The following is a 13,214-nucleotide window of genomic DNA, read 5'->3' as shown; positions in this document are numbered from 1 at the left end:
CCCACGCCCGCCTGCCCGCCCGCTCGTCACCAGGGCCCCAGGCCTGGCCCCGGCCCCGCCTGCACGCACCCTCGCGGGGGCACCCTCGGGTCACCCCCGGGGACACCCACCGGGCCCGCGCCAGACTGACTGTCCGCGCCGGGCTCGTCGCGTGCCCGCCGGCCAGCTTAGCTAGCCGACAGAAGCACGGTCACGACCCGCGAAATTTAAAACAGCAACTCTGATGACAAAAAGTTGAATGCAAACATCAAAAATCAACCTGGAATTACATTCGTAAGGAAGGGCGCCGTGCCGCCTTGGAACACACTTGGATTAAACCTCGCCCAGAACTCGAAATAAAATAACACCCCTCTTCTTTGGTAAAACTCCTGGAAGTAAAAGTAAAACAAAAACAAAACCACAGACTAGAAAATGAGGTTTCTTGTTCTGGGTTTGGTCGCTCCCTTTCTGGACTGGTACCGTTCCTCCTTCAAGGTCGACATGCCCACCAGGCAGTGCTTTCCACCCTCGGAAAGCTTGGTCAGGTCGTCGTTGGTAAGGGACATGAAATCCGGTTGGCATGGGTGTTTTTTTTTCTTCCTCTGCTTCTGTCCACAGTGGGCCTTCAGACACGGCGAGGTTCATCGTCGCTTTTTGCCCCGCCCGTCCCGTCCCGTCCCGTTCGGGCCCACGGTCGTGTCCCGCACGTCCCCATACCGCCGCCTTCCCTTTTCCTGATCTTCAATTTATTTTCTGCTATGGTCGTTCCCGGTCGCGCAGGTCCAGCCACCTGACGGACGCGCCCGGGCGGGGGCGGGGGGGCTCGGAAGGCACTCGTCCCCAGTTAGGCCCCCTGGGCCCCGCTGTCCACGGGGACCGACGGGGGCGTCCCGCCCCGCTCGACGGGCCGCCCCCCGCGTCCCCCGCAGCGACGCACCCGCCACTTTACCGAGCGCCGCGCGGGGTAATAAGAGAGGGGCGGAAAAAGGCACAAAATCGAGTTCTGCACCGGACGTTGACTTTTCCATGAGGGGAAGAAGAGAGGGGCAACAAAAAAAATAAAAGATGGGGTACCATAGCGGCGTGCTGCTGTGGCGTGTTGACACAAGCAGGCCGGCCGGCCCAGCCTGACGCCTGCGGGCTGGCAGCTGTGTGCGCCTGCCCCCGCGTGTGCGAGTGTGCGAGTGTGCGTGTGTGTGAGTGTCGGGGAAAGGGGAGCGCGTGATATTTATCGAAAACTCATTAGTTACCAAATAAAACGAGTCGCATGCAGCAGCAGCAGCGCCGCCAGATTTCCCGCAGGCTGCAGCATGCAGCTGGCTGGCGCGGCCCATCCCGACATGAACTGAACGCACCCTCACCCGCGCTAATATTGCTCCTAAACACCCCGCCTGCATAATGGTCTCGTTAATCCCGGGGAGGTTTTAATTCGCGCGCCCCCCGCTCTCGTCATATTCGCCAACGCGCCGCACCCCCGCGCTGCTCCAGTTGAGAGCCTGCGGGAGGGAAGAGATCCCTGCGGTTCTCTTCTCTTTTTATTTTCCTTTTCTTTTCGACCCATCAGTACTCTGCACACACTACTGCAGTGCTACACCGAACTCAACTATTGACTTTACAGTGCTCGCGGGTTTAAGAGCAGGTTTAGTAGTACATAGGTTTCACTGCTTTTTGTAAAGGCACTGAACCATTAGCACCTTTACTTTACCAGTAAAAATTTTACAAAAGCAACCGTAGCCACCACCACCGTCCTGCAGGCCACGCCGCACGGCCGACGAGCGTTTTTGCAAAGTCAATAAGTTTTGCATTTGTAAGCCGCGCGGCCGCGAGCGGCCGGCCGACCCCGCGAGCGGCTGGCCCATTTATTGCACTCGAGAGCATCTTTTGCGATTCACGGCGTAATTTGGCCGCGGGGGGAGGAAGGGAGGGAGAGAGAGAGAGAGGCTGCGATGGCAAAACGGTGTGCAGACGGGCGGGAGGAGCGAGCGAAGCCGAGAGCCAAAGGTAAGACCAACGCGCCCCGCTGGCGCTGGGAGAACTTGGGCGTTGATCTTATCGCTGAAAAAGTCGGCAGCCCCCCCTCGCGCGGCCCGCCCGCGGATCCCACCCCCCGCAGCCCGAGGAGCGCAGACTCCCTCTGGTTTGCACATTATTTGCGATGAATAAGTTAGGCGGGTAAGAAGCTTTCAGTGCACGTTAGCAGCGGGAGAAAAGGAAATCGTTCCAATCGATATGTACTCTCTGGAGCCGAAACGGCGCGGGCGCGGCGAGCCTCTGAACGCGCGCGCGAGCGCGAGGAGGTTTTGTCCCCAGGCAGGTGTCGCGCTGAAAAATTAATCACGCACTAAATGCTTTAGGAAAACAGGATTGCGTATCTCGGGGCAGCGTTGCCCCGGTCTCCTCCGCCAAGGGCACAGCAGCAGGGCAGGGCAAGGCAGGGCAGAGCAAGGCAGAGCAAGGCAGAGCAAGGCAGAGCAAGGCAGAGCAAGACAGGACAATAAGGCAGAGCAGGGCGGACAGTCACTGGAAAAACAGGTGCTAAGTTGTGCAGAGGAAGAGCTTTCAAAGGTGTTAAGTTAAGCGTTTCATGCCTTTTTAGCCCGCCCTTCTGCTTTGAAAAAGCTATCCAGCGGGCTTATGCAAACGACCTCGTGTCTGTGTGTGTGTCTGTCTGTCTGTCTGTTCCACTAGAAGGAGGTGTGCCAGAGACTTCAAATTTTCAGGGTATCTTAAGGTTCACTCCTAGAAAACGAAACGCCTACGGCAAATCCTGGCAACCAACCCTAAGGGGCTGAAAGGGGGTATCAAAGAAAAGGGGGTAGGTAAAAAAAGTCAGAAAAAAATATTTTTTTATGAGCGCCTAAGGGGTAACTCGTCGAAGTAGAGCCCTCTGGGCGAAAATTTCGTCCGTTTGGCTCTATCTCTAACCGTTTAGGCGCTAGGGGGTCTTGTTTGACGAAAATAAGTTAAAAATTGCTGTAGTGAACAGTTAAATGTAAAAGAAATCCAAAAACCGCAAAAGAGGTAAGAAACTCCCTCCCCCCACCCCAAAAAACGTTTTCTAAGCAGAAGGGTGGGTTGTAGTCGCGGTGTTTCACCGTTACATCCCTTTCTCGTGTCTACGGAGCAAATTTTAAGGACGACGGGCTTTGCGGGCCGAAGGTCCGTTACATCATTTGATTATGTTGTACAGCAAATCGCGTGACAGAAATGGTCGGGCCGCAGGCCCGACCATCGCCGCCGGCAGGCCAAGCAGGCCCGGCCCCTGCCGAACGGAGTTGCCGGCGCAGCGAAGCGAAGCTGGCAACTTCGTTTGGCGGAAGGGCGGGCCTGCTTGTTTACATAGGTATTACATGTTGGTAGCAACCACAAAATGAACTAACACGGAAAAAAATATGTAAGTTCGCTTAGCTAATATGTTTGCTGATATCGTGACAAGCAACTTTTAAGCTACTGTAGCTAATAAATTGACTCCTGTGGGCAAGAATTAGCTAGGGTAGCTAATGCTTAGCTGGATTAAGTTAAGCGTTCGTTCTGGTTGATTATCCTCAATCAACTGAAGCAGACATTGCATTTGCTCCTGCAAGTGAAGCATTAGCTCTCACAGCTGATACGTCGCTGTGACAGCAAACGTTTCGCTGTGGTAGCTAAAAAACTTGCTTGTCACGATATTAGCAAACCTAAAAGCTAAGGCAGCTAACATTTAGTTGGCTTAACTTAATTATTTTTTTCCGTGAATTTTTCCCACATTCAAGCAGCAACAGAGCACTGTAGGAGTACTTATTTACATTAAAACGGCATTTCATTCGACTAAAAAACGATTTAGCATCCCTGCAAAGGAACGACTTGGCACGCATTTGTTTTATCAGTGGAGGCAGCTAGGAGGCCAGTCGAGTCGGCGGAGGCAGTGGAAAAAGGGGAGGGGGGGGAGCAGGAGGGCCAGGTATAGCGGTATGGTCAGTAATGTGATATGGCGGCGAGCGATCGACCCTCAATGTCCAGGCGAGGAGCACTTAGACCGGGCGGCCAGGCGAGCAGTGGGGTTGCGGCGGGGCCGAGGCGTGTAGTTTGAGACCTGGACCGAACACTCTCCCCGGCCGACAGGCCGTTCGTACACGGGGCAAAGGTGGCAAAGGGGCGCTCCAGCTCCCTCCCACTCCCACACGCGCACACACACACACAACTTCCCGCAGCGCGCCGCCACCGCACCTCCCCTGTCCCACATGCATTATGTATAGTATGGCATAACAGCTTGGTGCGACACCTCTCCTTACGTACTCGACACGGCCCGACCCGCCACGCCACTCCCCGCCACGCCGTGCCCGGCCAACATCCTATATGTACAAGACAAACTCGCTGCCTGCGGAACCCTTTTCATGTGCGCCCTAAAACATTTATTACGACACCCCTTTTGTGTCCCTTTTGACGTTCGCAGTAACCTTACTCGCGTTAGCTTCAATTTTCTCCGATCGTAGCCACGTCACACTGGACCATCACTTACCTGCAACAACAAAAACAAGGAACGTTTTCAGTACTAGCAGCAGATTATCGGTGAAAACGAAGTAGAAAAACACCATATGGAGTCTCTCAATAAGTTGAAGAAGGAAAGAACTTTAAAGGAAATGGACAATTCTGTCATTTGCAAGTTTGTCCGCGCTGAAAAAGTAAAATAAGCTGGAGTGTAGCCGCGGAGGCACGGGAGCCGCGAGGGTGCAGGCCTCTCCCCCTCTCTGCCCCCGAGGGGCGTTCAGCTAGGCAGCTTGGTAAAGGCAGGGACGGGGAAGAAGTGGTATCTGCAGAATAACACACACGACACGCATACATTCACACACACATGCACACACACACACGGCACTCATACATACACACACAACCTCAAATAGCTCACGTGCACAATCTCACACACACCCACACACATGCACACATGCACGCCCGACAGGGAGCTCTCCACGGCCACGTGCAGCCAAGGCGGCGCGGGGGGTCGAGTAGGGGATTTACCATTCTATCCTAGAAAAGGGGAATAAAATGAAGGGAAATTTGTTTCCATGCATTCCTGATAAGCCGCAGGGGAGGTGGCAAGGGGCACACAGTGCCGTTAGAGTGCTGGGCGGCTAGGCAGTGCAGAATCCGCACAAGTTTGGCGCAAGAGCACAGAGCGGGCGCCCGCGATAGGCAGACGCGGACGCTATGTCGTTTCCATAAGCCCGCTGGAAGGGCGAGCTGAAGAGGAAAACTACTGAAATAAGAAGTGGAAAAAGAATCTGCATCGGTATCCGTAAACCGCACGCGGTTAGTGTGCCAGGAGGCGGCGCGGACTGGCGCGGCGGCGGGCGGCGGGCGGCTAGCGCCTTGCACCGCGCGGATACCGACCCGCCGCACAGCGCTGTTGAGCGGGCGGCCTGGGCTCGGGCGGCCCGCACCCGCTCGGGCGGCCCGCACCCGCTCGGGCGGCCCGCACCCGCTCGGGCGGCCCGCACCCCGCAGCAGCGCCGCGCCAACGCGCAGCCGTCCGCTGGGACGTGACAGAGGGCTGGTATTGCCACACACTATGTGCTACGCGGAATGAGGTTTAGAGAAAACTTCCGTTACGTTTCATTACATTTTTCGTCGTCACTTTATATATTCGTATCCTTATGTAATGAAATGAGCCCCCCCCCCCCTTACTCTCCTCCTCGCCGTGCCATCCGTGCTGCGCGCAGTCACACAAACAAAAGCACGCCGAGGCCAAGGCCGTCTGCGGCAATTATTAAAGCACCCCCTCCCCCCCTCACCAAACGTTCAGTAAAGAGAGAGAAAAAAATGTTAAAAAAATATGACCGGGTGCGAGCGCGTCGTGTGGATACGCTTTGCGCCAAAGAGAGAGAGAGAGAGAGGGAGAAACGCCAACTTGGGACTTGTACGATACAAACTTTCTTTCTCTCTTTCGCTCTCTCGTCCTCCCGCCCTGTCCTCCCCTCTCACTGTGTGTGTGAGTGTGCGTGTGCGCGTGTGTGTGTTGCTCGCTTTTTATCTCCCTCTTTGCGAACATGTATAGGTAGCCGTGGCTTTATTGCCAAACTGGTTCAAAACAGAGGGTCATTGGCTCCATGGCAGTAAACCCTACGAGTTTATTGTACTAAAAGTACACACGCCCTCCGTGCCCAACTCCTCCCCCGCCTCTCTCCCACAGTCTCTTTCTCTCTCTTTATTTATTCTCTCCACTCTTTCTCACTCACTTCCACACACACCCACTCGGCCAGTTTATGGGCGCGCTGACAGTGGATCGCCCAACCGTGCGGCAAAAGGAGACAGCTTCTTCCTCTCATCAACGAAGTAAGAAACGAGGTTATTGTTGTTCTTTTTGTTCGGAGAAAAAAAAAGAAGTGTCGTGCGCGAGCACTGACACACAGCAAACCTAGATTGTACGTGAATGTCACACACTATGGTAGGAGCGAAATGCAAAATTCCAAGGGACACGCACACCACACTAATCAAAGCCTACGGTGATCTCCACCGTAAGGCGCAGTCCACCCTGCAGCACCGTCGCTTGCGATCAATTTTCACAGCATCCGGTGAATATCACGGAGATGCACCCTGATTCTGACATTCATTCCTTGAAGCTTGCGGTTAAAATGGCGGTAAGCTACAGTGCTGCAGGCAGATGCATTGCTTCTTTACGGACGTCAAAATGTGCGAATAAACTTACACACACTCTCGTAGAAGTGTGCGACATTGCCAGGGCCAGCCTTGCGGTGAGAGAGGATTGACTCGTCTCCTCTGCGCGCCCCGAGGCGCACAAGGACGAACCTAATACCCACTGTGGGCAAATGCACAAGGGCCCGGGCGGGCCGGGGCAGGCCGGGGCGCGGTGGGGAGGGACCGGGGTGGCCCAATTTGGGCCGGGCACGTACGTCTACGGCACGCCGGCGGTGCGTGCGCGCGAGCAGGGAGAGAGGGGAGGGGGGAGGCGCGAGCTGCGTCTGTCAAGTCTGCCCGCATTGCTCATTCCCCGTCTACACTCACTTAGACCCCCTCCCACAACACACACACTCTGCCTTACCCTTCTTCACCTTCAGCACACTGGGAAAAAAATCAAAGTCAACTGAATCAGGAACGTTTAATTTCGGGTTTAATACCCTTGTAAAGGCACGAAAACGTCAAAAACTTGTAATGGTGTGAATTACCTTTATTATTCCAGTGCGTTCCAGTGTGTACCAAAAATGTTCATAAATCATTTATAGTATATACGAAAGTGCAATTACTTGAGTACACCCCATAAGCGAAGTGAGTGACCTTATCGAGTTGGAACCGACACACCAGGAGCAGCGCGAGCGCGAAATACAAGAAGACCCAGAGCGGATCGCGTTCGAAACGACAATAGATCGGAGAAAAGCGGAAAAGCACCACAAGCAGGAAGAGAAACCGTGAGTCGAGTTGTGCGGCGACCCGCAAGTGAAACGAGAAAGGCGGGGGGGGGGGGGGGGGGGGGGGGGGGGGGGGGGGGGGGGGGGGGGGGGGAGCGGAGCGGAGGATTCAGAACCAGCGCTGCATCATTACCAAAGTGACGGCTCTTTCATTTCTCGGATTAGCCCGGGAGAAGGGAGAAGCGGGCGGGAGGAGGCTCTTCTGGAGTTGCAGCAGCAGCCTGCGAGGCAGCCTCCCGGCCGCGACCGGCCACGAGGAAAAAGCATTTCCTCTGAGAGGGGCCCCAAGGACTTACAGGCCTTGCTGCACTTTGCGAGAGATTCCAAATTTTATTGTAAAGAGTACTAAGTGCCACAATGGAATAACATTAGAAATTCCTTTCTTTGCTGGAAGTATTTGTTCAGTTGAAAATCAAACTCGAGGAAATGTTTCTATCATACGCACAAGCTGTAGAAACACTTTCTCTGCTCAACGCAGCAGTATTGATGTCAGTGAGTGGCAGCGGCTCAATCGGGCTCAATCTAGCGAACAGTCGTTTAATACATCGCCTGCTGGGCGAGCGCGTTGAGCTACTTGTTCACAACCGTTCTCCTACTCCTTCAATATGCAGCGGCATACAAATGTCCCACAGTCTTGATGCGTGCGTCCCCCGTGCTGTACGACCCATTGTACGAGTGCGCCGACAGCAGTGCAGGACACCGCAAATAATCGTACTCATTGCAACAGCGAGACAGTCAGTGACACACGTGTCACAGTCCTACCGTTGAATGTTTCCGCCTGGCGTTGCAGCATATCATTGTTGTATCGGCCGGACATATGCGGCGCGCCATCATCATCTCCGTGGCTCATCCATATGCACCGCAACGGCAGCGTGCAGCGTGGGTCGTCACCGACAGTGTAGCACACATCACGGTCCAGAGGGGCGCAGCACGGCCCAGCCTGCCTCCCGGGTCCCAGGACCCAGTTTGGGGATCATTACAAGCAGTCCGATGCGATGGCGTCCCATCCGCCCGCGACGCGCGCGCCGCGCGCCCTTGCCTCGGCAGCCTCGGCCCCACACAAACTTTCCGCCCCTCCACACGCGCGCACAGGGGTTCGATTGCGCGCCGCCGTATGTGACATCAGAGATTGACGGAGAGAACGCCAGGTAAAAGGGGAAAGGGACTCGAGAAGAAGGAGGAGGAGGAGAAGAAGAAGAAGAAGAAGAAGAAGAAGAAGAAGAAGAAGAAGAAGAAGAAGAAGAAGAAGAAGTCTGCTAACAGGCCCGCCACCCTCCAGTGGAGGCTCACTCTGCGACTCCACATCGCCCGCGGATATACCGCGCCCACCCACGCCGCGCACGCACATATACCGCCGCGCGTATGTTCACGAACAACTACTTTCCTATAAATACGTTTCCAGAGAAACGTGTGCCAGATAGCTATGGGTACGCACCACCGTTACGTCTCCCACAAAACGGTAAACTATCGAAGCAGGCGTAACACACGACACGAGACGTATTTTCTGCAAACGCCGATTTTGTGAATGATTTTCTACCTACCGCTGAGCCTACCGCTTATAGTTTGTGTATTGTATGGACACAAACGGTTATACTCTCGTATGGGCTATGGCTATAGCAGCAGTAGTAGTAGAAGGAGGGTCAGGGTCAGGCCTTGAGGAGGGTCAGGGCTGCTGCTGGGTCCTCTTCAAGAGAGTGCTGAATGAGAATGAACTGGTGCAAGTCACGTCCAACACACAGTCACACACACACACACACACACACACACACACACACACATGCACATGCACACACACATGCACACGCGCGCACGCACGCACAACACAGCACAATCTCAGCAAAGCCCTCTAGGCCGAAACGTAGTTCACTGCTGCAAATAGTCGTTAACGTCCATCTCTGCTAGTGTTGTTGTTTCCGAAGCGTTCTGGTGCGCGCGCGCGCGTTCACCCGCATCCCAACGCGTCACGCCACGCCCCGCCGCCGCGCCCTGCTACGCGCTGCTCCGCGATGTTATGTGCAATGTTTGGTGGGTTTACAACGCCGTAAAATATAAGCGGTGCTCCGCCCGGCCGAGCCGAAGCGGCGGGGCTAGGCTCGCCCGGCACGCGGACCGGCCAGCTCAGCTCTGGAGACGGGCGGGGCACGGCCGACGCATCGGAGCAGCAGCCCGCACCGTTTTAATCAAAAGCACTGCAGTTTTTACGTTTTTCCGTCGTTTTCTGGAGAGAGGGCGACCAAACGGCGGCCCTCCTACTTGCTTCGCCCTCCAAAGTGGGCGCTTTGACCAGAGGTGTGTGCCGTGCGGATGGCGACCGTTGGTGTCGTCAAAAACTGCAAGAAGGGGTGAAATTGTTGCAAAATGTAGTTTAGTTCAACCCTCTTAGGTTTGACGAGCAGGTTTTAAAAGTTTCACCTCCATGTTTGAATTGTATTATTTGGCTTGGGTATCGAGGATTCAGTCGTGCAGTACACTGAGAAACATATTTCGTCGCAGAGCCTTAAAAAATCTGTTAGATCAGCGTCAGGCGTCAGGCACAAGTTTTTAGTTACAAGCCGATACAAGCACAACACTTTGGGTGACAGCAACAGTAAAATTTTGATGCTATGATGATGGTGGCTATCAAAGATTCGTGTTGACTAAAACCTATCAATTATTTTAAGTACCATTTCAGAGCATCATGGTGTGCTATAGTTTAGTACGCACTTCGCACCAACCACGTTGACTGGTTGTTAATTAAATGTCATTGATAAAATTAAAGTTAAAAAATATGCCGGGGAAATGAGTATTTCCAGGTTCGGCATATATGAGCTGGTTGCTTCTCCACTGAGTCCAGCCGCGCAAACAGATGCCCCGCCCGTCCCCGCCCCGCCCCCCTCTTCTCTCTCTCTCTCTCTCTCTCTCTCTCTCTCTCTCTCTCTCCGACTCGACTTACCTTGGCGGCGGCGCGGTCGGTTGTTCCGCCGAGGTTGTTTGGCGGGCTGCGCGCGCGGCGGGGCGGCGCGGGGCTGCGCGGCGCGGGGAGGGCTCTGGGCCTGCAGGGCCTGGAGGGACACGGCCTCCTCCCCGTCCCCCTCGCCCAGGGCGGACCGGCACTCCCCTGCAAAAAGCAAAACAAACAGGTCAGGCGCGTGACGTCATACCCCGCCGCGCTACCGGCGCGTATAAATGTATAAATATATGGTTTATTTCATTAGTGATGCGGCCAGAAAGACGCCCATATACGACTGAGAAAAAGACAGTGACCTCCCCTACAGGTTAGGTTTCTTAAGGTGACACAGGACTGAAACTGCCATAAAACAGGTATTTCAAATTTAAAATCTAAATGCGAATTAAATCAATAAAACGCTTTCCAAAGCAATTTAAGTTAGTTCATTGCGGTTCTTTTAAGGTATAGTATGTCTGTGTTTGAACGTGACTGTGTGCGAAGAAGCTTTTTAAAATTTCATAACTTTATGAAATTTTAAAAAGCTTCTTGCGCACACAGTAACGTTTAACTAAAGGCTTACTAAACCTTAAAAGAACCGCAATGATCTAACTTAAATTGCTTTGGAGAGCGTTCTTTTGATTTAATGCGCATCTCTATTTTAAACTTGAAATAATAGCTGTTTTTTTTTTCCAAATTCTTAAGTTTCAGTCCTGTGTAGAATAGAAACGTTGGCCAGGTTTAGTGCTAATAAATGGGTGAGAAGTCACTGACAATGTGTACTGAAATTTCATTGCTTATAAGCAATAAAACATTCAATTATCAATAAACACACTGCAAGAGTCAAGAGTGCTTTCTTTTTGTGGTTCACCTGCCTGCAACTTGCGACATCCTACGCCCTAGCAAAGGCAAAGGCACACTGACGACATTAACAAGCATATGCTGGAGCATATGCAACATCTCAGCTGATATTTTTTTTTATTATTGTTTTGACTCAGTAGTATTACCTGCTTAAAAACCTTTCTTGCTGATTAAATGAAACACTTAAAAGGGCTCTCGTGTGACTGACAGGTTTCAACACTCGGAATCTGGTTCACTCGGGTTCACTTTCAAGTTTAACAACCGACATTGACAGGTATTCAAATTTGCATAAAAAGACACGCAAGTATTCGATAGGAAGGGTAAGCAGGTGCTAAATTATTACTTGGCAGATAAACGCTGGAAGCAGTGCACATTTACTTCAGATATCAGAGTAGCAGCGACTGCAGGCGGTCATTCTGGAATTCGCAAGAAAGTTGGAAACGGTGTAGTGTGAGGGAGCGCGGCGCCCGGCACCAGTCAGAACGGACGTGCGGGCAGCACCCCGGCAGGGCAGCGCAGGGCGCCCTAACCAGGCCCACCAGCCTAGCGGAACAAGTTCCACAGGGCCCCGAGAGTCGCCAGCACGCATCGCCACGCCGCGCCACACCCACCACGCCCCACCACGCCCCGCCAAGCCCTGCACTGCATTGCCGGCCGAGAAGGACGGCTCCACTGGTCAGCGCTGCTCCCACTGCTTGACGCCAGGCTGTGCTGCCCCCCGCCCCGACCCACCACACCCCGCCACTGTCCGGGTGGTTGTTGGCATCCTTTTGCATTTCAATGGACGCAAAGCGGTGGTGGCGCAGCGAGGTCCGTCGTCCAGGAAGGGGTAATTGGAGTAAAAGTACACTGCCGCTGGCGATAAAACGGTTAAGCCAATATTAAGTTAGCAACCGCTTCTCTGCGGAAACCTGCTGCTGCTGCTTGGCGCTGTCATGGAATCCGCGACGCAATTCGACATCCCGAATCCAAACCTTTCATCAACATCGTAATCGTCGCCACATTCTGCCTCGCGCTCAGAGATATTTATTTAAATGTTTGAACGCGTCGAGTTCGAGCTGTACCGCTTTTTTCTTCACACTCAGTTGATCAGTGTGTAGGAAAACAACGATGAAGGACTAAGCTACTTTTAAAGATAAAGGTGCTGAATTTTAGTGCATTTATATCGACACAAAAGTGTCCAAAGACACAAAACTTTAGTACCTGTGGGGCACTTGAGTATCTCTCCAGAACCAGAAGTGCCTTTTAGTGCTTGCTTCCATTTCTACTACCCTAGAAACGCCGTCGCTCTGGAAACTCCGGTGTGAGACAGTCTCACACCAAATGGTGTGAGACTCGTTGTGCCTCACAGCAAATGGAGTGATACTTCCTCATACCAAATGGTGTGAGGCACAGAGGGTCTCACACCATTTGGTGTGAGGTATGTATGCCTCACACCGTTTGGTGTGAGGTATTTTGCCTCACACCATTTGGTGTGAGACTGTCTCACACCCGAGTTTCCAGAGCGTCTACTAAATTGCTAAAATTTTGGCGCATTAAAATTGTGTCAGGTTTTTCTAGATGCAACATCAAAATATGAAAAGCAGACCAAAAGGCATAGGTTAAGAGATAGGTCAAGAAGCAGGTCGACAGGCACGTCAGGAGACGGGTCGAGAGGCAGGTCAATCTAGATCAAGAAGGTAGACGAAGAGCTAGACCAAGGGGAACACCGAGCAGGGGTCAATAAGGGGTAGACCAAGAAGAGGCAAGTCCACAGGAGAGCAGACACGAAGCCAGGCGGCGCGATGCCGTCAAGGCGCTGTCGTGGAGCACGACGCGAGGTCCCCTCCCTTTTATATTTTCGCGCCTTATGCGCCCAGCGTGGACGAGCCCTATTAGTTTAGCTAGGCACCCCTGTTCTGAGGCTAGTTCGATGGCTGGCGAGTGCATCTCGGGGAGGGCTGATAAGGCCAGGGCGGCTCTGCAGACCTGGGCCGAGCCGGTCTCTCCCGGGGCGCTGTATCGTCAGTCGTCGGCAAGCTCCAGCCTGGGTCAGATCACCGTTTGCTCCG

General features: G+C 53.5%; 1 protein-coding gene across 1 annotated transcript in view; it reads right to left on the bottom strand.

Moving 5' to 3' along the window:
• The window catches only part of LOC113206289 (high affinity cGMP-specific 3',5'-cyclic phosphodiesterase 9A), a 176,708-nt gene that overhangs the window by 102,206 nt on the left and 61,288 nt on the right, over positions 1 to 13,214 (bottom strand). Inside the window, exon 3 of the mRNA XM_052268509.1 lies at positions 10,312 to 10,476. Within this exon, the coding sequence (XP_052124469.1) occupies positions 10,312 to 10,476 (165 nt within the window). The remainder of the gene's footprint in view (positions 1 to 10,311; positions 10,477 to 13,214) is intronic.

This window comes from Frankliniella occidentalis, unplaced genomic scaffold (assembly GCF_000697945.3).
Source record: "Frankliniella occidentalis isolate FOCC.00 unplaced genomic scaffold, Focc_3.1 Scaffold71, whole genome shotgun sequence".
Classification (NCBI taxonomy): domain Eukaryota; kingdom Metazoa; phylum Arthropoda; class Insecta; order Thysanoptera; family Thripidae; genus Frankliniella; species Frankliniella occidentalis.
This window is presented reverse-complemented; position numbering and strand designations above follow the sequence as displayed.